Consider the following 24,987-nt stretch of genomic DNA (forward strand, 5'->3'; position numbering starts at 1 on the left):
TCTTCCTGTGATCTTTACTTTTTGATCATTTAAATCAGGATTTCCAGCTCACCCCAGATCCAAAGTCAGGAAGGCATGGCCTCCACTTGCCTCTGAGACCTCGGCAGTTGGAAAACTGTCCAGTATACACAGGCCTCTGAGATGCAGCGCACAAACACACATGCAGAAATGCCGGCCTCCAGAGTGGCTTCAGAGGCTTTCTCCAGGAGCTGCCTTCATGGTTGTCTGTGAATGGTGCATATTCTTCATTGCGTAATGTTGTTTCTCACAGAAAGGCTTCCGGATTGTTTTGCTTAACTCCAAGGCACATTTAGAGGCCTTAGAATCGCCATATATTTTCCCACATGAGCTGCTCCCCCCCAGTGAACACTTAAGCAGGCAGACTGGTCTCTGGGCACGTCTTCAAGCGCAGCCTCCACAGTGCCATCAGCAGAGGGAGCTCAGCCTCTCAGGAACCGCCCTGGAGTCAACCACTCTCCAGCGCTCAGTGCCTGGATCAGTCTGAGGGCATCACTGGTTTTGAAACCAAAGTGGGAAGGCTCATTAATGGAGGAAACTAATGTTCACCACCATCTCCAGAAGAAGCCAGACTAAAACACGAAATTGTTCTGCTCTGTCTTGACTCATTTAATAGAAAATTAACTTTTCAAGAGAACTCACATAATCTAGAGTGAACCATGCAATCTAAGGATACCTGATAGACCACTGGCTAATTCTGAAATGCTTCCCTGGCCTGTGTGTGATTTCAAGCCATGCACACTGGCTCTGGGCCAAGCTCTCAGCCACGCTGTAGTGCATCAGGGTCAGGAACAGAGGTGTCAGGGGCAGGTTGACCACCAACCCATCTGGCAGGGCCCCCATCACCTACAGCTGGGGGCCTTCTCCAATGGCTGCCCACTCCTGCTGGCCACATGTGTAAAAACTCACAAAGCCAGGGACCTCTTTCCAGCTCAGAGTGGGCCTGTGCCCATGCCCATCCTCTGGCAGTGGCCTTAGCAGGCCACTTAGTCTCCTCCCCATATACCTGACCTTCCTGCTTCAGACCAGGGTGCTCTTACAGGCAAGGGGCAAAGCTGTTAAAAGAAGGCCCTTCTTGCCCCACGGCCACACCCACCCGTGCCCCCCACCACACCATCTCAGCCCTGCGTTCTGCCCCACACACCCCACCTGTGCCCCACACTGCCCGCGCTCAGCCCCAGTGGTGCGCCCCACCCCAACCCTGCCCGCATGGAGCTCATGGTGAGCCCACCAGGGGATGCGCCTCCTCTCCCACCCTCACGGCCTCCCCCATCTCACGCCCCCTCCTCCAGTTAGAACTGCCGCGAGTCCTGCAGACACCTTTCACAGAATCAGCCTCCAGGGGCTCGTGGGGTCAGGTGGACAGCACAAGCCCCCATTCCTCTGGGAAGTACATCTTCCCAGAGTCAGAGAGTCAAGGGATCTATGTTCTAAGTAAACCTGGGACGCCTTTCGCAGCAAGCAACTGATATCCCTCTGAGCCACAGACGCTGCCTCTGAAATTAGGAGGTGGGCGCAGGCAGAAGCAAGCATTCCTAGCGACGCACGCTCAGTGACTGTTTGTGTGGGGGGTGCCCCATTTGTGTGCCCACTGCCCTTCTTGGTCCGCTCACACTGTGGACTCGGAGACACCCCCAACTCAGAACCCAGGGGCTCCCAGAGACCAGCTCTGCAGTGCCCATAACCGCTTCCCACGCATAAAGCAAGCAGCGGTGTTCTGAGAAACACAAACCACCCAGGGCTCCATCTCTGATTCCTGCTGCTTCCCCGATTCCCGCCCTTGATGCTGAGTGAGGACCTGTAAGGAGGGGCCGGTGGGGCCCACAGTCCTCACGCCCACCGGGAGCCCAGGGTGAGGATGTAGGCGAATCAGGAGGTGGTGCAGAGCGTCTCTACCATCTGGCATCCCCGAGCGTGCACGCACATCCGAACTGTAGACTGCAGTGGGACAACTGTGGTGATCTGGGGTGTGAGTTACATGCTCTGATGTTTGTACTCATCTGCTCAATCGTGTCCCACTCTTTGCCTCCCCACGGACTGCAGCCCGCCAGGCTCCTCGGTCCATGGGGCTCTCCAGGCAAGAATGCTGGAGTGGGTTGCCGTGCCCTCCTCCAGGGGGTCTTCGGACTCAGGGATCAAACCTGCCTCTCCTGCACTGCAGGCAGATTCTTAACCAGTGTGCCACCCACTTGCATTTAAAACCAGAACTGCACAATAGGAAGATGAATGATAAAAGTCTATGCTAATAATTTTTCTTGACTCAGAATGACCCTGAACAGCAAGTATTAACATCAGAGCAGGTGGAGGGGACACATGACTCCTCCGTTCTGCGGGGTCCCTCCTCTGCATGACCTGGCGTCGGGTCGGCTGTAGCACAGGCCGACCATGCGCAGACCCCCCTGCCCGTCCCCGGCATCGGGCCTCGGAGGCGCAGGCCGAGCATGCGCAGACGTTAGCCCTGCCAGAGCTTGCTCTGGGCTGGGTGTTGAGATGCTCTGTGCTGATACTCTGCGCGGAGACAGCCCGCACCTCTGCCTTCCTTTAAGGATCGGCTTGTGCTAGTTTGTTGGAAGAGGGTGTTTCCTATTAGCAGTGCGTTCTCTCGGCAAAACTCTATTAGCCTTTGCCCTGCTTCATTCCGCATTCCAAGGCCAAATTTGCCTGTTACTCCAGGTGTTTCTTGACTTCCTACTTTTGCAATCCAGTCCCCTGTAATGAAAAGGACATCTTTTTGGGGTGTTAGTTCTAAAAGGTATTGTAGGTCTTCATAGAACCGTTTAACTTCAGCTTCTTCAGCGTTACTGGTTGGGGCATAGACTTGGATTACTGTGATATTGAATGGTTTGCCTCAGAAGTGAACAGAGATCATTCTGTCGTTTTTGAGACTGCGTCCAAGTACTGCATTTCGGACTCTTTTGTTTTCCATGATGGCTACTCCATTTCTTCTAAGGGCTTCCTGCCGGCAGTAGTAGATGTAATGGTCATCTGAGTTAAATTCACCCATTCCAGTCCATTTTAGTTCGCTGATTCCTAGAATGTCAATGTTCACTCTTGCCATCTCCTGTTTGACCACTTCCAATTTGCCTTGATTCATGGACCTGACATTCCAGGTTCCTATGCAATATTGCTCTTTACAGCATCGGACCTTGCTTCTATCACCAGTCACATCCACAACTGGGTATTGTTTTTGCTTTGGCTCCATCCTTTCATTCTTTCTGGAGTTATTTCTCCACTGATCTCCAGTAGCGTGTTGGGCACCAACCGACCTGGGGAGTTCCCCTTTCAGTATCCTATCATTTTGCCTTTTCATACTGTTCATGGGGTTCTCAAGGCAAGAATACTGAAGTGGTTTGCCATTCCCTTCTCCAAGTGGGCCTTAGAAAGCATCACTATGAACAAAGCTAGTAGAGGTGATGGCATTCCAGTTGAGCTATTTCAAATCCTGGAATATGATGCTGTGAAAGTGCTGCACTCAGTATGCCAGCAAATTTGGAAAACTCAGCAGTGGCCACAGGACTGGAAAAGGTCAGTTTTCATTCCAATCCCAAAGAAAGGCAATGCCAAAGAACGCTCAAACTACCGCACAATTGCACTCATCTCACACGCTAGTAAAGTCATGCTCAAAATTCTCCAAGCTGGGCTTCAGCAATACGTGAACTGTGAACTTCCAGATGTTCAAGCTGGCTTTAGAAAAGGCAGAGGAACCAGAGATCAAATTGCCAACATCCGCTGGATCATGGAAAAGGCAAGAGAATTCCAGAAAAACATCTATTTCTGCTTTATTGACTATGCCAAAGCCTTTGACTGTGTGGATCACAATAAACTGTGGAAATTTCTGAAAGAGATGGGAATACCAGACCACTTGACCTGCCTCTTGAGAAACCGGTATGCAGGTCAGGAAGCAACAGTTAGAACTGGACATGGAACAACAGACTGGTTCCAAATAGGAAAAGGAGTACGTCAAGGCTGTATATTGTCACCCTGCTTATTTAACTTATATGCAGAGTACATCATGAGAAACGCTGGGCTGGAAGAAGCACAAGCTGGAATCAAGATTGCTGGGAGAAATATCGATAACCTCAGATATGCAGATGATATCACCTTTATGGCAGAAAGTAAACAGGAACTAAAAAGCCTCTTGATGAAAGTGAAAGAGGAGAGTGAAAAAGTTGGCTTAAAGCTCAACATTCAGAAAACGAAGATCATGGCATCCGGTCCCATCACTTCATGGGAAATAGATGGGGAAACAGTGGAAACAGTGTCAGACTTTATTTGGCAGGGCTCCAAAATCACTGCAGATGGTCACTGCAGCCATGAAATTAAAAGATGCTTACTCCTTGGAAGGAAAGTTATGACCAACCTAGATAGTATATTCAAAAGCAGAGACATTACTTTGCTGACTAAGGTCCATCTAGTCAAGGCTATGGTTTTTCCAGTGGTCATGTGTGGATGTGAGAGTTGGACTGTGAAGAAGGCTGAGTGCCAAAGAACTGATGCTTTTCAACTGTGGTGTTGGAGAAGACTCTTGAGAGTTCCTCAAGGAGATCCAACCAGTCCATTCTAAAGGAGATCAGCCCTGGGATTTCTTTGGAAGGAATGATGCTAAAGCTGAAACTCCAGTATTTTGGCCACCTCATGTGAAGAGTTGACTCATTGGAAAAGACTCTGATGCTGGGAGGAATTGGGGGCAGGAGGAGAAGGGGATGACTGAGGATGAGATGGCTGGATGTCATCACCGACTCGATGGACGTGAGTCTGAGTGAACTCCGGGAGATGGTGATGGACAGGGAGGCCTGGCGTGCTGCGATTCATGGGGTCGCAAAGAGTCAGACACAACTGAGCGACTGAACTGAACTGTAGTGTGCTAGTTTGTGCCCAGTTGTGAAAAGCTGAACAAATGTATTCATTCAGAGTCACAAGCACCTAACCAGCGTTCCCAATTCTGGTTTTTCGTTTTAGCTCCTGAGACACTTAGCAGAATGCTCTAGATTCATTAACTCGCCCACGAAATGGTCATGCCAGCCAGCAGTCTTAAGCTGAGGATGGTCAGTGTTGCCCCGGCCGCCCCACTCACGCCCGCGTGGAAGGGTGTTTCCTGAGTGTTTAGAGAATAGCACCGCCTGACTTCATCTAAGGAGCAACTCCATGAGATGCTATTACTACGTTTCATCCAAGATAAGAAATCCTTGATTCAAGTCTTACTAAGAAAAAGCCAAAGTGCTGCAAGGTAAATGATGACGCGCTATTGGTGTAGGATGCACGCTGGTTTCAGGGGTGTTAACATGTGAACACAAAGTGCCTCTGAGAAAGGAGGGGTCACCTTGTGGCGGCTGTGGGGCTCGTGCTGCACAGGAACCCCCCCCCCACACACACCTGGCTCTGACACTGGTGGCCCGCAGCTCTCAGCCTCCGCCTCGGGAACTGCCCCTCCCCAAGGCCCCACCCCGCACCTCCTCCTGGGCAGAGCGTGCCCCGTCCAGGTGTCCCTTGGGGCACAGAGGCCCAGCCCCGTGCCCTCACGGGGTTGCCTCCAGACCTGGAGCCCTTGCAGGGCACACCCTTCTCTGTCCCCTCTGCCCAGTCTGACTCCTGCCACCAGCACAGGTGTGCTGCTGCGAGCATGCCCAGTGACCCGCCCTCGGTACACTCCATCTCAGCCTCGGGTCCAGGGTGCCAGACCAAAGTGGTGCGGGGCTGCCCCTGTTTCACAGGCAGAGCAAGTGGGAGAGCTTGCGTGCTGTCAGGACGTGTGCGCCGAGCCGAAAGGGCCCACTGGGGGCACAGCTGGAGCAGACGCTAGCTCCTGACTGCGGACCCACACTCTTTTCTCTGCAGCTGTTCTCAAAGCACAACCTGAGGGCCTCTGTGGGTCCCTGGGGCTCTAAGTGGGAAACAGGTCAAAATTATTTCCATAAAACACTAAGGCTCTACTTTCCTCTTCATTGTATTTTCAATTACACTGGAGTTTTCCAGGGCTGTGTGGGCGGAGACTGCCTGGCATGAGTGCAGAAACAGACAGGAGGACCCAGCTGTTTCCTCTGAAGACAAACAGTAAGGAAATATGCAAAAATGCATTAACAAAGCATCACACCACTTTAATACTTTGGAAGACAGAGCCACTGTGGTTATTACGTATCGTTTATTATGACTACTTTAATTTTAAAATGGATTAACATGTAGCTTTTTAATTTTTCTAAATTTTTAAATTTCTAAGACAGTAAATGCGGATAGCACTAACCCACAAAAAACAGAAGCTCTTTAGGGTCTTCAGTAATTTTTAGTAGTATGAAGGTGTCCTGAGGTCAGAATTCTGAGAGCTCTTGTTCTATACTCTGCTGTTGGGACTAGGAACATCCTTCAACCACTTTTTTTTTTTTTTTTAATCTTCTAAATAAAAAGCTATATTCTTCTTACAGCAAAAAGAAAGCTTGTGCTGAATAGTGAAGTTGTAACTATCTAAAAATTATACTGCACTATACCAAGTATTGCTATTCTCCATTATTTTATGAAAATTATAACGAAATATACCATATTAATGTACCTTATAGGAGTAAAATGCCATTAAACATGCAACTTGAAAATCTTACAACATTCAGATAAAAAATGTAAGACATGAATACGGAAAAAGTGATTTGTATGTTTGTATTTAAATAAGTTCTAGGTAATTCAGAGACTGTTAGTCCCATTTTATATGAAAAAAAAAAAGAGATATTAAGACATCAGAATCACCAGGGGAATTTTTAAGAGCTGCTGAAGGCAGGCCTGTTATGAAAGTATTTAGGTTAGGCTCTTTGGGGTAAGGCCCAGACATCCTCTTTTCTGAGGCCTCCTGAGTTATGCTGTGTGAGCGAAGGCTGAGACATGCTCTGGAGACAGAATGGCTCACTTCCTGCATGCAGAGTGATGCAGTGGGTACTCCCACCAAGAAGAAGGCCATGGGTTACACAGGTGTTCGTGTCCACGTTGGGCAACAGGGAGGACACATATTCTCCCATATACACGGAGGGCGGATAGAAATCAGTTCAGTGAACAACTGACTCTGGGGAGATGGATGCGGTGGCGGCAGCAACATTTTAGATAATCCCCAACTGCCACATAGAGGTAGAGATAGGGACTAGGTAGTGGGCAAAATCCAGGAGCACATTTAGGTCAAATCTAAGTGCAGTCATCTCCAGGGACAGGAACCCCAAGACAGTGTCCAGGAAAAGGACCGGAGATGAGAAGCCTCAAGAAGCCAGCCCTGGGCATAGTAAAAATGACAGTCCTCAGTAAAACACAATGATGAGAAACCCATCAAAGATGGTCAGAATCAGCCTTTTCAAAACTCTGGAAGTCAAAGGCTGGCAGGAATCGGTAGGGGGGCAGCATTCAGTCAAGAAATGTGGCTGCTTCTCAGTACCAGTCGTCAACGGGCTGGCTTCGTAGCCTGTTCCCACCAGCCTCTGCAGCTCCACCACAGCCTGGAGCTGAGCAGGCAGAGCCGCAGCAGAAACGGAAGGCTGGCAGCCATGCGACAGGGCAGGCTGGGCTCGAGCCCCTTCTCAGCCTCGCTACCAGGGCGCCGTCGCCACGCGACCTGCCTGTGGTTCCCTAGATGACCCAACAGGCCTTTATCAAATCTGACTCACAGCTCACTGTGTGTGAAAGCCTCGTCCCCAGGGCAGCTGCTGAAAGCACTTAGAGGTGCACTGAGCTGCTCAGCAGCCGCGGGCAGGGGTAGCTGTTGCGGCAAACAGCAGACAGAGCAGAAGGTGTGGAGGAGAGAGCCAGCGACGAGACACCCACAGGGCTCCGTAGAGCTCTCCACAGTCACAAGCGTGTGCAGGACGGGGCACGTGCCCAGGAAAGACACGAGAAGCTCGCCTCTGTGTGACCTTCAGGCTCTGAGCCGGCAGGAAGCAAGGCCAAGACAGAGCTCTCCACTGCCTGGCTGAGCAATGAGGGCCTGCCCAGCACACACAGAACTGCAAGGCCTAGAGACTTGGTTTCAGGTGTTCAGGGGAACTGGTCCCATCATTTCTGACCACTGAGCTAGCTGGGCGGAGACTTCAGTGGCCGCTCGTGGCACAGAGTACAGGCTGTAGGGCATTGGTTTACCAGAGTCACCACGTAAACAGGAACAACGCCAGCAGGCCTGGAGTGCGGGAGAGCCTGATCCCAAGGGCTGCCAGGCTGTATCATTTAAAATGTCCAGTTTTTAATGAAAATGTTGGGGACATGCAGAGAAATAAGAAAGTACACTTCACACGTAGAGGGGGAAGACAATAATAAAAACTGTCCCTGAGGAACTGGATGCTGAGATTACTAGACAGCTTAAAGGAGTTATTTTAAAGATGTTCAAGAACCCAAAAGGTGCCATGTCTAAAGAATTCATGGAAAGAATGAGTCATCAAATAGAAAATATCAATAAAGAGATAAAATAATATTAAAAAACAATAGAAATTCTTCAGTTAAAATTTATTAAAAATGAAATGAAAAGTTCTCCAGAAGAGCTCAACAGTGGATCAGAGCAGGCAGAGTAAGAATCAGTAATCCTGACTATAGTCATTGGAAGGACTGATGTTGAAGCTGAAACTCCAATACTTTGGCCACCTGATGCAAAGAGCTGACTCATTTGAAAAGACCCTGATGCTGGGAAAGATTGAGGGCAGGAGGAGAAGGGGACGACAGAGGATGAGATGGTTAGATGGCATCACTGACTCAATGGACATGAGTTTGGAGAAACCCAAGAGTTGGTGATAGACAGGGAGGCCTGGCGGGCTGCAGTTCATGGGGTCGCAAAGAGATGGACACAACTGAGTCACTGAACTGAACTGAACTGCAGATAGTCAGTTGAGATTATCCAGCTTGAGGAGCAGAAAGAAAAAGAGAATGATGAAAAATGAACAGAGCTGGTGAGGCATCATCAAATGTCCCAAATATACACATAACAGAAGCCTCAGATGGAGGAGAAAGAGAGGGGGGCAGGAAGAATATTTAAGCAAATAATGACCCAAACTCCCCAAATTTGACAAAACTACAAATCCAGACATCCATAAGCTTGAGAAATTCTAAGTAGGGCAAACTCAAAGAGAGCCTCATCAGTATCAAACTTACAGAAGCCAAATTGAGAATCCTGGAAGCGCAAGAAAGAGCGATCCATCCCATACAATATGGGTCCTCAACAATGGGTGCTCAACAATGGGGCCTCAACAATGCTAGCAGCCAGTTTCCATCAGAGGCTCTGGGGACCACAGGCAGAGAGATGACATATTCGGGTCCTCAACAATGCTAGCAGCCAGTTTCCATCAGAGGCTCTGGGGACCACAGGCAGAGAGATGACATATTCGGGTCCTCAACAATGCTAGCAGCCAGTTTCCATCAGAGACTGTGGAGACCACGGGCGGAGAGACGACACTTTCAGAATCCCAAAAGAAAGATGGTCAGTCAAGAATTCTATACCCAGCAAAGCTATCTTTCCAAATTAAGACAAATAAAAACAGAGAATCCACTGCTCGTAGATGTTCCCTAAAATAAATATTAAAGAGATTGCTTCAGACAAAAGCAAAAGGAAACTAGACAATAAAGGAAATAAGGAATAAAAAGGAAACTAGACAAATCATCCCAGTGAAGGAATCACGAGCACGGTAAAAGGTAACTATGTGAGCAATGGAAACGACAGAACATGTATATTTTGTGTGTCCCACTTTTCTTGCTTCCAAATTAAAAACAACTACACAAGGCAATAATTATGAACCTGTTTTGAAAGGTAGATATTGTATAAAAATATAATTTGTGTGGCAATCAGTCCTTCCAAAGAATATTTAGGATTGATTTCATTTAGGATTGACTGGTTTGATCTCCTTGCAGTCCAAGGGATGCTCAAGAGTCTTCTCCAACATCACAGTTCAAAAGCATCAATTCTTCAGTGCTCAGGTTTCTTCACAGTCCAACTCTCACATCCATACATGACCACAGGAAAAACCATACCCTTGACCAGGTGGACCTTTGTTGGCAAAGTAACGTCACTGCTTCTGAATATGCTACCTAGGTTGGTCATAACTTTCCTTCCCAGGAGTAAGCGTCTTTTAATTTCATGGCTGCAGTCACCACCTGCAGTGATTTTGGAGCCCAAAAAAAGAAAGTCTGACACTGTTTCCACTGTTTCTCCATCTATTTCCCATGAAGTGATGGGACCAGATGCCATGATCTTCGTTTTCTGAATGTTGAGCTTTAAGCCAACTTTTTCGCTCTCCTCTTTCACTTTCATCAAGAGGCCTTTTAGTTCCTCTTCACTTTCTGCCATAAGGGTGGTGTCATGTGCACACCTGAGGTTATTGATATTTCTCCCGGCAACCTGGATTCCAGCTTGTGCTTCCTCCAGCCCAGCGTCTCTCATGCTACAAATATATATGCACCTGAAAGTGAAGCTCAATATACAAAAAGAAGAACCATCAGAACTGAAGCGAAGAATAGACAGCGATGGTTGGAGATTTCGAGACTATACTTTCAATAATGGAAAGAGAAGCTGAAGAAAAGATGAACGAGAGGACAGGGGACTTGGACAGCACTGCAGCCCAACTCGACCCAACAGGCAGCACAGCACACGCCGCGCGACAGAGCAGTGCCCAGGAAGGCTCTCACAGGCAGACTAGCTTTCAGGCCACAAAGCAAGGATAAAGCCACTATATGTGACCCGGAAGCCCCACTTCAGGTGTACCCAAAAGAACTGCAAACATATGTTGTCACAAAGACGGGTACTGAGGATTCACAACAGTATTTTTCATCATGGCCGAAAGTGGAACACTGAAAAGTCTGCCAAATGCTAAATCAGTTCTGTCCAGTTTAGTTGCTCAGTCGTGTCTCACTCTTTGCAAAGGCATGAACTGCAGCATTCCAGGCTTCCCTGTCCATCATCGGGTCCCAAATCTTGCTCAAACTCATGTCCATTGAGTTGGTGATGCCATTCAACCATCTCATCCTCCGTCACCCCCTTCTCCTCCTGCCTTCAATCTTTCCCATCATCAGGGTCTTTTCCAATGAGTCAGTTCTTCACATCAAGTGGCCAAAGTATTGGGGTTTCAGCTGCAGCACCAGTGCTTCCAATAATGAATATTAAGGACTGATTTCCTTTCGGATGGACTGGTTAGATCTCTTTGCAGTCCAAGGGACTCTCAAGAGTCTTCTCCAACACCACATTTCAAAAGCATCAATTCTTCAGCGCTCAGCTTTCTTTATAGTCCAACTCTCACATCCATACATGACAACTGGAAAAACCATAGCTTTGTCTAGACAGACCTTTGTTGGCAAAGTAATGTCTCTGCTTTTTAATATGCTATCTAGGTTGGTCATAGCTTTTCTTCCAAGGAGCAAGGGTCTTTTAATTTCATGGCTGCAGTCACTATCTTCAGTGATTTTGGAGCCCAAGAAAATAAAGTCTGTCACTGTTTCCATTGTTTCCCCATCGATTTGCCATGAAATGATGGGACTGGGTGCCATGATCTTAGTTTTCTGAATGCTGAGTTTTAAGCCAGCTTTTTCACTCTTATCTTTTACTTTCATCAAGAGGCTCTTTAGTTCTTCTTTGTTTCTGCCATAAGGGTGGTGTTGTCTGTGTATCTGAGATTATTGTTCTTTCTCCCAGCAATCTTGATTCCAGCTTGTGCTTCATCCAGCCCAGCATTTCACATAAAATGGCAACCCACTCCAGTATTCTTGCCTGGAGAATCCCACGGACGGAGAAGCCTGGTGGGCTACAGTCCACGGGGTCACAAAGAGTCAGACATGACTGAGTGACTTCACTTTCACTTTCACTCTGCATATAAGGTAAATAAGCAAGGTGACAATATACAGCCTTGATGTAATCCTTTCTCAGTTTGGAACTACTCCATTGATCCATCTCTGGTTCTAACTATCGCTTCTTGACTAGCATACAAATTTCTGAAGAGGCAGGTAAAGTGGTCTAGTATTCCTGTCTCTTTAAGAATTTTCCATGGTTTGTTGTGATCCACACAGTCAAAGGCTTTGGCATAGTCAATAAAGCAGCAGCAGATGTTTTTCTGGAATTCTCTTGCTTTTTCTATGATCCAAATCGGCAAATTGATCATTGGTTCCTCTGCCTTTTCTAAATCCAACTTGTATATCTGGAAGTTCTCAGTTGACGTACTGTTGAAGCCTCATTTGGAGAATTTTGAGCATTACTTTGCTAGCGTGTGAGATGAGTGCAATTGTGCCGTAGTTTGAACTTTCTTTGGCATTGCCTTTCTTTGGGATTGGAATGAAAATTGACCTTTTCCAGTCCTGTGGCCACTGCAGAGTTTTCAAGATTTGCTGGCATATTGAGTACAGCACTTTAACAGCTAATAAATGGATAAACAAAATACAGTATATCCAGGCAACAGAATATTATTCAGCCTTAAAAGTGAGCACAGAGCTGGCACACGCCCCAGAATGGACACAGCTTGAAAGCGTATGCCAAGGGGAAGGAGCCAGACACGAGACGGCCATGTTCGTACGGACTCGTCTGTATGGAATATCCAAAGCAGTCCAATCCATTAAGAGAGAAACTAGATCACGGTAGCCAGGAGCAGCGGGGCAGGGAGATGGAGTGAGGATTGAGTCGTCGTTGAGGCTTAGTTCCTGATGCTGGACAGTGGCGGTGAACACCTGAACATAATAAAAGCTACTAAACTCTACGCCTCCAAAGGCTTCACTTGCAGCTTGCCAATTCTATCACGGTAATGAAGTGAAGTAACCTGCCACGTATTTTTTGACACTGCACACACACACACACACACACAAAAACCCACAGAAGGGTGAGCTCCAGAGTTAGAAAAGCTTTAGGAGCCCAGCCTCTTTCTAAATGTTCAGGGAAACTAAGTTCACATTTTTCAAAAGGGCAAAAAAAAAAAAGGCTATAGGCATCAAATCCTGTAACAAGCTGCCAGGAGGCAAGAAATAAAGGAAGGGATAGCAGCGTCACCGCCAGCACGGAAAAGCAGGCTGCATGGAGCGGCGGAGGGCAGTGACTCGGCTCCTGTGGGCTCGGGAGTCAACGCAGGTCCCGGGAAGACTGCAGCTCAGACTCACCAAGACACCAGGCACCCAGGTCGATAGATACAGCCGTGCACACGAATGGGATGCCGAGCGCGGAAGAGCAGAGGCCGAGACAAAGGCAAGGCGGGACTGCTCTCAGCACCAGCAGCTGGGGAGCTGCCAAGCAGGGGTCAAAGTTCAGCCCGCTGACCGGCGGGAGCGTCCTGCGCAGGCCGGCACCGCGGCCACAGTCGCGCCGGGCCACCCCTGCCGCCCGTGCTGGCTTCCTGCGTTCTGCTCCACTTCATTAGGGGATGCCTTCTCATTCTCTTTTAAGGAAATGTGACATTGTGTTAGATTTTTAACTTTTGCGGTTTTGTTTCTTGCTTTTGACACACAGCTCAATATATCAGGAGATTCTTGCCAGAAAGTAAATCCAGCGTTGTTTTTATGACACCAAATTACGTGCCAACAAGTGACATTTACGTGCTGAATCTAATGAAGTGTCAGAAGTGAAATGCATTTTTAAAAATCTTAATACATGAGAGAACAGTGTATCCACGCACAAAACAATGTTGCCAGCGGGAGACAAGAGTAGTAAATAACGTGAACATCTTCTGTTCTTCCGTGTGTGTATTTATGTTACACAATTAAGCCCCATTTTCCATTCTTCAAAAGGAAGGCTCCTGACAGCCCCGCCAGCCGCTGCCTTCGCTGGGACCGGGCCTGTGTTTCTGGGCGTGGCTCTGAAGAAGCGGGGCAGGGGAGACGCACCGCCCACTCTGCCCGACGCGGCCGAGCCCACTGGATGGCAGGGAGACTGCCTCCTGAGGTCTTCCATGCGCGACCACCCCCGACAAAGAGGGGTGACTTTCCCCAGGAACCAGCATCACGCCGTACAAGGGCTGCAGGCCTGACCTGCAGAAGCTGAGCCTCACACCCAAGGGCGATGGGAGTCTGGACAGGAGGCGACCCCTCCAGCGGGCTGACCCGGGAGGGCAGAGAGCTACAGCGCTAGCAGGCAGAGCGGGCAGATGGGTCCAGAGAGAAACACAAGATCATTTCCAGAAAGTGCTAGGATATGCAGTTTAGGAGACCACAAGTATCCCCACGGTGTTGCTCTCAACCAAGCCTATAAAATTTTATTTCTCGTCTACACTGCCTGGCTCACCGGGGAAGTCCCCCAGTGCCTTGGCAACACAAGGAAATCTAATCTGCCACCAGGCACAGCAGCTGGGCCCATCCAGGCACTCCAACACGCCCTCTGGTGGCCCAGCAGCAGAAGCCGAAATGCTATCCCCGCCAGGAGCCCAAGCCCAGCAGAACTGCTCCAGCTTCTGTGGGAGGCGTCCACGTGGCTCCCAAGACACTGGGCGCAACGGGCTCAGGACTGGCTGGTGGGAGCTAACTTAAAAACAGGGTGCTCTCTGCTGTATTTAAAATGTATAACCAACAAGGACATACTATAAAGCACAGGGAACTCTGCTCAGTGATAAGTGTCAGTCTGGATGGAAGGAGGGTTTCACGGAGAATGGATCATGTATACGTCTGGCTGAGTCCCTTCGCCGTTTACCTGAAATTGTTACGACACTGGTAATCGGCTACACCTCAACACAAAATTGTTGTTCCGTTGCTCAGCTCAGTCCTGTCTGACTCTTTGTGACCCCACTGACTGCAGCACGCCAGGCTTCCCTGTCCCTCATTATCTCCCAGAGTTTGCTCAGACTCATGTCCATTGAGCCGGTGATGCCATCCAACCATCTCATCCTCTGTCGTCCCCTTCTTCTCCCGCCTTCAATCTTTCCCAGGGTCTTTCCCAATGAGTCGGCACTTTGCATCAGATGGCCAAAGTATTGGAGCTTCAGCTTCAACATTAGTCCTTCCAAAGACTATTCAGGACTGATTTCCTTTAGGACTGACTGGTTTGATCACCCTTCAGTCCAAGGGACTCTCAAGAGTGTTCTCTAACACCACAGTTCAAAAGCATCAATTCAGCTCTCAGCTTTCTTTATAGTCCAACTCTCACAACCATACATGACTACTGGAAAAACCATAGCTTTGACTAGACGGACCTTTGTCAGCAAAGTGATGTCTCTACTTTTTAATATGCTATCTAGGTTGATCATAGCTTTTCTTCCAAGGAGCAAGCGTCTTTTAATTTCATGGCTGCAGCCACCATCTGCAGTAATTTTGGAGCCCAAGAAAATAGAAAGTTTAAAAAAACAGGTGTGTTCTGGGGGAGGGGGAGGAGTTCCACAGAAGGAATGGGTGTCCAAGGAGGGCTGAGTTGGCTCAGAGAAGGACGTGGGTTCTGTTCCAGGCCCCAAGGGTGCATCCTGCCTGTCCCGTCACTGGTGGCCACAGGGAGCCTCTGGACAGGCTCCCTTGAGGCACGGCCATCTTCATCGGTCAGTGAGTCGACCTGCATCACCATCATCACCACCACTGATGTAAGGAAAGACCTAGAGCATACCTGTGTCCTGTGAGAAATGGCTGCTCTTCTGGCATCAGAGTCGATGCACAGAGCTAACCAACTTAGCAGAAACTTTGCAATAGAGAAAAAATAGGTGGGTATGAACTGGTTGATTCATGCATACTAAGTCACTTCAGCCGTGTCCAACTCTTTGTGACCCCATGGACTGTAGCCCACCAGGCTCCTCTGTCCATGAAACTTTCCAGGCAAGAATACCGGAGTGGGTTGCCAAGCCCTCCTCCAGGGGATCTTCCTGACCCAGGGATCGAACCCGCATCTCCTACACTGGCAGGTGGGGACCCCCTGGAGAAAGGATAGGGTACCCACTCCAGTATTCTTGGGCTTCCCGGGTGATGTAAAGAATCTGCCTGCAATGCGGAGGCCTGGGTTCCATCCCTAGGTTGGGAAGATCCCCTGGAGAAAGGAACAGACGCACTCCAGTATTCTTGCCTGGAGAATTCCATGGACAGAGGAGCCTGGCGGGTTAGTCCATGGGGTCACAGTCAGACACAGCTGGGCGACTGTCACTCACTCACTGTTTACCACTACCGCCACCTGGGAGGCCTGTGAGCTGGATAACAGCTCCATAAACTGGGGACAGAGCATCCAAGGGATCATAGCCAACGTTCGGAAGCACATTCATAACAGGTTTAAAGCTCTTTACTTGATGTCATCGTTTGACCTTCACGATGGCCTGTTTGATGCCCACATTCATCCGATGAAGAAACTGCACCTCTAAGAGCTTTAGGAAGTCCCCCACCGACCCCGCCCTCACCGGCCACAGCTGCTGCTTGGAGACAGTCAATTACAAAACTAAGTGCGCTCTTACTGTAAGATCTGGTATTTACCCAAAGGCGTTGAAAACTCCTGTCCGCACAAAACCCTGCACACGGACATTCATAGCAGCTCAATTCACCATTGCCAGTGGTTGGGAGCAATCAAGATGTCTTTCAGTGGGTCAACTGGAAAACTGGTCCATTCAGACAACTGACTGTCATTCAGCACTAAAAATAAGTGAGCTATCAAGCCATCAGAAGTCATGGAAGGAACTTCAAAGCACATGAAGCCAGTCTGAAAAGGTTCACACTGCTTGATCCCAGCTATGTGGCGTTCTGGAAACAGCGGTGGGAAGGGGAGTGGCTGCCAGGACGCGGGGCGCGGGGGGATGACCAGGCGCACACGGGGCCCTTAGGGCAGTGAGCTTTCCCCACCCAGACCCGGAACGGCGCTGCGTGACATCACGTGTCTGTCAAACCCACAGGACGTGCAGGACAAAGTTAACCCTAGAGTGAGCCATGGGCATATTCTGATCATAACGCGGCAACACTGACGCTCAGTGCCAATCCAGGTGCCCCCCGGAGTCAGGGTACCTTTTGGGGGGCAGGTACGCACGCCCTACTCGTTCTGCTCAACCTTTCTGTCAATCTAAAACTGCTCTCAACAAGGACACCTACGCATTTAAACATGTACTCCCTGTCTGTGTTGCCTCCTCCAGGAAGCACCCTCCGTGTGTCTCAGATTCCCTCTGGAAGGAGCCCAGAGTCTGAGCCCATGAGCGGACTGTGATGGGGAGGGTGCTGGACGCGGGTGTGGACGCACCCTGACCCAGCGGAGACACGGGCCCTGCAGCCTGCTCTGCAGGGAAGGGCACCCGTCCTCTCCTGAGGAACCCTGACCCCCAGCTGGTGGCCCTGCGGCCCGCACACCCTCCCGGGACACAGCGGCCCGCCGGCATCTGGACGGTTGCGCCGGGCCCGGACGGCGAGGCCTGGCCGTGAGAGCAGGGCACACAGAGAGCTGTGCGCAGCCACTCTGCAGCAGCAGGAACGCCCGTGGGCGTGGGGCCGGAGCGTGAGACAAGGGGGACGAACGGAGCCGGGCCAGGTGGGCCTGCTGACCCAGGCCCAGAGCGTGGCTCTCCACCGCCGGCCCACACAGACAGGGGCACGTGCCTCCGTGAAGTGAGGAGGACACGCAGCAGCCTCCTCGTCCCATGACGGGCTCACAGTAGACCTGGCTCTGGAGGCCCCGGGGTCACGAGGAATAAGTCCGTGAGCCCAGCCTCCTCTGAGAGCTCAGGAGAGGCCCTGCACGTCAGGAATGCAGTGGGCACTGTGTGCCTCCATCCGGGACTGCTGGGGGCACTGCTTGGGGGAGGCATGGCCCAGGGAGGGGGGGCACTCAGCACTGAGGGAAAGGCCTGTGGCCGCCACGGGGCGCTGACCACGAGGGAGGGACTGCGGAGACCTGGGCTGCAGCGTTCCCAGAGTGGACTGGACGGCCTTCTGCTGGCGCCCAGGGCCTGCCCGGCAGGAGAGCCCTGTGTCCACCGAGGCAGCAGAACCGTCATGGCCCCTCCTGCACTTTCCAGATGGAGGAATTCCGCCTCACAGATCAGAGCCCGGGAACGGGGGTCAGGGGCGGGGGCCCTGGAATGGCGGGGCAGTGGGGGTGACAGGGGACCTGGAGGAAAGGCCCTGCCACACAAGCAATGCTCATCCTTCCGTCTGCCCCCAGGAGGCCTCTGACCAGGAAAGGACATCAGCAGACTCTCCAGTGACCACTGGACCGGCCCTCAGCTGATACTAGCACCAGAAGACCCCGAACTTCACAGCATCCACCAGACACCCTGGGGCTTACCGGCCAGTGGTCAGAGCCATCCTGGGCCTGTTCCCCGGCCTGGAACGCATGCACTCGGTAGCTGCTAGGACGCCCGTACTCCCTGACCTGTGGGGTGAGGGTCATCGAGGTGCAAGGGCACCCAAACTGCCCCACTCAGCACCACTCGCCACGACTTCCACTGACAAGCTCGCAGGCCAAAGGCAGCAGCAATCCACAGGGGGCTGGCAGGGGCTGGGGCTGCCACCACGGAGGGCTGATGGTCCCTCAACACACACGCCGTCTGCAGACAGCGGGCCCTGGGGGTCAACGGCTGCAGCTCCAGGACAGGACCCGCCTGGGGCCCGGCTGCTGCCGCCGAGAGGGGTGGTGAGCAGAGGTGACCCGTTCTCCCCTCGCCAGGCCAGCGACTGCCTCCTACCAGCACTCCAGCCCCCAGCATCCTCTGGGGCTCAGGGGTCTCATCACCTTTCCTCCCCCGAGACTCATGCAGGGGATGTGGGGACATGGAGGACACGGGGCTGGAGGCCGCCATGGGCCCATGTGCACAGGTCTACACAGGCACACGTGCACAGCCCACAGCCCTGGGCCCAGAGGGTCGGCAGCAGATAGGACGCCGTGGAGCCTGGGTGGCTGTGGCAGTTGAAGCTACAGCGCGGGTCCTTGGGGTCTGGGGGTGAATGCACGACATCTTTTGGAGGAGACGCCCCTCCTCTGTAGGAGCTGCTCTCGCCGATCCTTGGCCTCAGCCAGGGCCACAGGCGCCTGACTGCAGGCCCCGAGGAGCCGGGCGGCGGGGCTGGGACACTGGGACCAGGGTCTCAGCAGTGCGGTCATCTCCTGGGCACTGACCCTCCACCGCCACTGACCCACAGCATTGGCCACAGCTCCTGGGAGGGACCCAGGCCGCCTCTCCCTGCCCGCCACTGGCTGGCTGGCCCGCTCCTTTTCTAACACCTCAGCACCCGGGAGGACGCGGATGGGCTGGGCCCGCCCACCTGTGCGGGAGAGCCTCTGCAGGGTGGCCGTCAGGTGCTGCAGAACCCCCGGTGACACTTCATAGCGGAGCACGTCTGTGGCCGGAAACTCCTGACACCGTCCAAACACTCCGTCTGCGAGAAGGGAGGCAGAGAAGAGAGACCGTGAGGGGGCGACAGACAGACGGGCGGACAGCCCTGGCCGAGCCCGAGGCACAGCTCCGAGCAGCTGCCAGGGTCGGAAGCCCTTGGAAAGGAATGAGCGTGTGGTGTGTTAGCTGCTAAGTTGTGTCCGACTGTTTGTGACCCCATGGGGTGTTGCCTGCTAGGCTCCTCTGTCCATGGGACTTTCCAGGCAAGAATACTGCAGTGGGTTGCCATTCCCTTCTCCAAGGGATGTTCCCGGCCCAGGGATCAAACCCGGGTCTCCTGCATTGCAGGCAGATTCTTTACCAACTGAGCCACCAGGGAGGCCTAATGGAAAGGAATGGTTTTAAACAAAACGCAGCTCATCGTGAAAACCACAAACACAAAGGTGAGTCCAGTGCAGCGTGGCTTCCAGGCTGCCTTCCAGCTCGCCCTCTCACCCCCACCCCTCGCCTTTCTGTCCTTTTCAGCCTGAGACCAACACACTTGTGATGTGAAGCTTTGCTTCTGACCGTCCGGTGACCACAAAGTGGACAGCACTCAGGGCTGGTTTCCAGGGGAGAGACAGGACAGATGCTCTGGTTTGCAGGAGGTGCCGGCGGTGGGGCCACCAGGCCAGTGGGGCTGCTTCCGGGGGCCTCCTGAGAACGCGGAAGGGAAGGGGGGCTCCGGGAAGAGTGAGATATTAGTGGGGCCCCATTTATCCCGCTCTGTCCCATTTACCTGAAATGACAGACTCTGCTCCTCAACCTCTTTTCAAACTGCACCTTCTAATTAATTTAGGCCCTAATTAGCCCTTATTTGGGAATTGTTCACTTTGAGACAAGCTTCCTGTGGGGGTTCAAACATTCAAATCACTGTCTTGGGTACAAAAGGCTAGTTCAGGGCCCAGGGCCTCACACAGGGTGCGTCTGTGCCGGCTGCAGGCGGAGGCGCCTCCGTTGTTCACAGTCTCGCTGCAGGGATGCAGCAGAGGAGAGCCTCACACGCGGCCCATTTCATTATCAGGAGTGCGTTGCCAGCCGGGCTGGCGGGTAAGTGCTGGTCAGGCGCTCCCTGTGCTCACACCGAGATGCCTTGCAGGAGCAGCAGAAAGGCATCTGAAGTATCGCAAGCGGCTCCTGGATTTCTGGGGCCTCTGCGGAGCCTGAAGGACCCAGGCGGCAACCTGCCCAGCTGCCCGACTGGCCGTGGGGCTCAGCCTTCTGCCTCCCTCTCGGACCGGCCACTGCCCCTCCTCTGAGCGCGGCTAAAACCAACCCGCCTGCCACCGGGGGCTGGGGCCCTGCTGTCCCTGAGGGAGGGTCTCGCCCCCGCCGTCGCCGGCAGGGTGGACAGTCTGTGCGGCTGGGACTCAGACAGTGCGTGTCCGTATTCTCTGCCCGTTTCCCGCAAAGAGCTGCAGTCAGTGCCTGTGGGTGGCGCTGGGGAGAATGCGAGAGCACGGTCTTCAGGGCACTCGGGCTTCCCCTCTACACGCTGAACCCAAACACCCTGAAAGCAGGGACCCGAAGCTGCCCCAAACCTCACAGGCGAGAAAGCCGAGTGTCGGCCTGCAGCGCAGGCAGGGGTCAGCAGGTCAGCGCCAGCAGCGGAGCCCCCGGGCCCCAGGCCTCCAGGACCCACCTGAGACCCACAGGAAACACCCCACCACTCAGGCTGGCTCGGAGGAAAACGCGCAGAGACATTCCTATGTCTTTTGGAACACACCTTGTAAGTCACTTCCGGTCTGCAGTATAATGGAATAATTCTTTAAATTTGGTCTGTGGTGGACAGTGTTGTAAATATATTCTAAGAAAAACATCAACTAGATTTTCTTGAAACCTTTCTTTTAAATTTATATTTAGATATATATATAACATAATACATCTTGCTGTTTGTGCTTTTAGAATTAGTTTTATCTAAAAACGGAATTGCTTGAAAGCTAACTGTGGATTCTTTTTGCCCCTAGACTGCAGCCATGCTGATGACGCAGAGACACCGTCCCCCAGTGGATCATTTTAATTAATAAACTCTATTTTTCAGAGCAGTGCTGGGCTCACAGCAGAATTAGGAGGCGGGCACGTGGCCTTCCCATCAGCCTCCTGCCCCCACGCGGGCACAGCCTCCCCACTTATCAGCCTTCCGGTCAAACGGGACCTTTGCTACGACCGATGACCGCCCATGACCCAGCACTGCGGGCAGAGCCGCCGGGCACGCGAGGGCTTGGTCTCGGCACTGCCCAGGCCTCGGGCTTGAACACAGGTGGAGTGGCGTGTGGCCACACAGCTCCACACGGGGCCGCCCTGCTGCCCTGCACGGCCGCTGTGCCCCTCTACCCACCCCTGCGCCTCCCTCGCCCGGCAGCTGGTGGCGTCCCACCGTCTCCGTACCTCTGCCTCTCCCGGAGCGTCATACGGTCGGAATCTCACAGTGCTGGGTCTTTTCAGGTTGGCGTCTCTCACTCAGTAATATTCATGTGCGTTCCCTCCACGTCTTTTCAAGGGCTGACAGCTCATTTCTCATTAGCACTGAATGACATCCCATCATCTGGGTGGGCCACCGCTTCTCCCCTCACTCACCCACCCAAGGACCCCGTGGTTGTTTCCAGGTTCGGGCGGTTATGGAGAAAGCTGCCCGAGGCGTCCGTCTGCAGGTTTTGCGTGGACGCGCCGTCAGTCCCTCTGGGTAAATGCCAAGGAGAGCAGCTGCTGACCACGTGGTGCGAGCGCGCCTGCTTCTGTGATCAGCCACCACTCCTTCGCCCGAAGGGGCGGCGCCACTTCGCACCTCCGCCAGCACGCACCCGCGTCCCCGGGGCTCCGCACCCTCGCCGCGCCCACCGTTCTCAGTGTCCGGCTTCCGGCGGTTTCGCCCGGCGCACGCTGCTGCGGCGCTGTCGTCTTATCCAGAGCACTTTTCATGACGTAATCCATCTTTCTCACCTTGCTGAAAGGCATGCGTGCATGTGTGTGCGTGCACTGCATGTCTACATGTGTGTTTATGTGTGTGTGTACACGCATGTGTGTAGGTGTGTGTATCTGAATGTGTGTCTACCTACATGTATGTATGTGTATATACATGTCTACTGTGTGTATTTTACGAGTATGTGTATAATGTGTCATCAATATAAATACCAATTATGTCAATAACCTCAGATATGCAGATGACACCACCCTTACGGCAGAAAATGAAGAACTAAAGAGCCTCTTGATGAAAGTGAAAGAGGAGAGTGAAAAAGCTGACTTAAAACTCAACATTCAAAAAACTAAGATTATGGCAGCCGGCCTCATCACTTCATGGCAAATAGTTGGGGAAACAATGGAAACAGTGACAAACTTTATTTTCTTGGGCTCCAAAATCACTGCAGATGGTGACCACTTACTCCTTGGAAGGAAAGTTATGACCAACCTAGACAGTGTATTAAAAAGCAGAGACATTACAAAGGTCTGTCTAGTCAAGGCTATGGTTTTTCCAGTGGTCATGTATGGATGTGAGAGTTGGACTGTGAAGAAGGCTGAGCGCCGAAGAATTGATGCTTTTGAACTGTGGTGTTGCAGAAGACGCTTGAGAGTCCCTTAGACTGCAAGGAGATCCAACCAGTCCATCCTAAAGGAGATCAGCCCTGGGTGTTCATTGGAAGGACTGATGTTGAAGCTGAAATGCCAGTACTTTGGCCACCTCATGCGAAGAGCTGACTCATTGGAGAAGACCCTGATGCAGGAAAAGACTGAAGGCAGGAGGAGAAGGGGACGACAGAGGATGACATGGCTGGATGGCATTACTGACTCAATGGACATGAATTTGAGTAAACTCCGGGGGTTGGTGATGGACAGGGAGGCCTGGTGTGCTGCGGTTCATGGGGCCGCAAAGAGTTGGAAACACCTGAATGAATGAACTGAATGGATAGTGTGTGTCTTTTTGAACAGCTCACAGGGCTCTCACGGCAAGCATTCTGGAGGGGCTTGCCATTCCCTCCTCCTGCGGATCACATTTTGTCAGAACTCTTCACTGTGGCCTGTTCTCCTTGGGTGGCCCTGCATGGCCTGACAAGTCTGTTTATTGTCACCCTGTTTATTCAACTTATACGTAGAGCACATCATGCAAAATGCTGGGCTGGATGAGTTATAGGGTGGAATCAAGATTGCCAGGAGAAATGTCAACAACCTCAGATACACAGACGATAACACTTTAAAGGCAGAAAGTGAAGAGGAACCAAGGAGCCTCTTGATAAGTGTCAAAGAGGACAGTGAGAAAGCCAGCTTAAAAGCCAATGTTAAAAAACTAAGATCATGGCATCCGGTCCCGTCACTTCATGGCAAATAGATGGGGAAACAGTAGAAACAGTGACAGACTTCCTCTTCTTGGCTCTGAAATCACTGTAAATGGTGGCTGCAGTCGTGACATTAGAGAGGATAGCTCCTTGGAAGGAAAACTATGACAAACCTAGACAGCGCATGAAAAAGCGGAGGCGTCGCTTTTCTGACAAAGGTCCGTCGAGTCAGGGCTATGCTTTTCCAGTGGTCATGCACGGATGTGAGAGTCGGACCACAAAGAAGGCAGAGTGCAGAAGAATGGATGCTTTGGAACTGTGGTGTGGACAAGACTCTTGAGAGTCCCTTGGACTGCAAGGAGGTCAAACCAGTCAATCCTAAAGGAAATCAATGCTGAACATTCACTGGAAGCACTGATGATGTAGCTGAAGCTCCAATAATTTGGCCACCTGACATGAAGAGTTGACTCATTGGAAAAGACCCTGGTGCTGGGAAAGACTGAGGGCAGAAGGAGAAGGGGCAGCAGAGGACGAGACGGATGGCATCACAAAGTCGATGGACACTACTGGGACAGACTCTGGGAGATGCTGAGGGACAGAGAAGCCTGGCGTGCTGCAGCCCAGGGGTCACAGACTCAGACTTGACTTGGTGACTGAACAGTAACATAATGCGTGTCCATGTGAATATGTGTGTGCGTGTGTATATACACACACACAGCCTCCTACATGTTTTAATCTGCCAAACTCAGCAACAGAACAAGGAAGCTGCTTCTCCAACCTCCACACTCATCCCAGAAACCTGACCCCCCGCCCCACCCATTCCTCAACAAAGAGCTTCTCGTCCACCTCCGCGGGCGGGCGGGCTGCACTCTGCTCAGCACACCCGTGCATGTCCGGCCCGTGTCCACGGCGAGTCTGTGAGGCCCCTCCTGCTCTCACAGTGGACTCGTCTCCATTCACACTGCCCTGCGCTGCCCTGACCCCGGGACACAGCCCTGCCGTAACGCCCCGCTGGACAAGCAGGCAGAAGAGCCGCAGGACAGGCGCTCGGGGCAAATGGACAACACAGGCTCTGCTCTCGGGGCCTCTGGACTTGGGGGCACAACTCCCACGAGCAGCATCTACCTGTAACTGTGATGTGGGCAACGGGGGACGAGCCTCGAGGACAGCAGAGGGGCATCAGCTCCTCCACCCACAGGAGGCGGAGGACCCGGGGGGCGGCCGCACAGGGCTGCGGGGGCCATGCAGGCTGGGCAGCGGGATGGATGGTCACTGGGGCCAAGAGGGCAGAGGTCCAATGCCAGAGTGAGCGGCGGGTCCAGCGGACGCAAGGGCTAGGAGTCTGGGCAGGGAGTCGGCCGTCCTCCAGGAGCGCAGGAAGCGCTGAACTGGGGCCACTCTGTGCCAGGAGCCGCAGGGCCGAAGGGAGCTTCCATGGGGGATGGGGTCTTGGCAAGGGTGGGGCAATGCAGATGGAAGAACTGGAC

The 24,987-nt window shown here is 52.1% G+C and overlaps 1 protein-coding gene across 1 annotated transcript in view; it reads right to left on the reverse strand.

The window, feature by feature from the left end:
* Window positions 1-19,614, reverse strand: part of PTPRN2 (protein tyrosine phosphatase receptor type N2) — a 464,846-nt gene extending 445,232 nt beyond the window's left edge. The window contains exons 1-2 of the mRNA XM_052638438.1: window positions 19,611-19,614; window positions 19,123-19,236 (exon numbers count right to left, since the gene is read on the reverse strand). Of these exons, the coding sequence (XP_052494398.1) occupies window positions 19,123-19,236; window positions 19,611-19,614 (118 nt within the window). The remainder of the gene's footprint in view (window positions 1-19,122; window positions 19,237-19,610) is intronic.
* Window positions 19,615-24,987: the final 5,373 nt, after the last annotated feature.

The sequence above is a fragment of the Budorcas taxicolor genome, chromosome 4, assembly GCF_023091745.1.
Source record: "Budorcas taxicolor isolate Tak-1 chromosome 4, Takin1.1, whole genome shotgun sequence".
NCBI lineage: Eukaryota > Metazoa > Chordata > Mammalia > Artiodactyla > Bovidae > Budorcas > Budorcas taxicolor.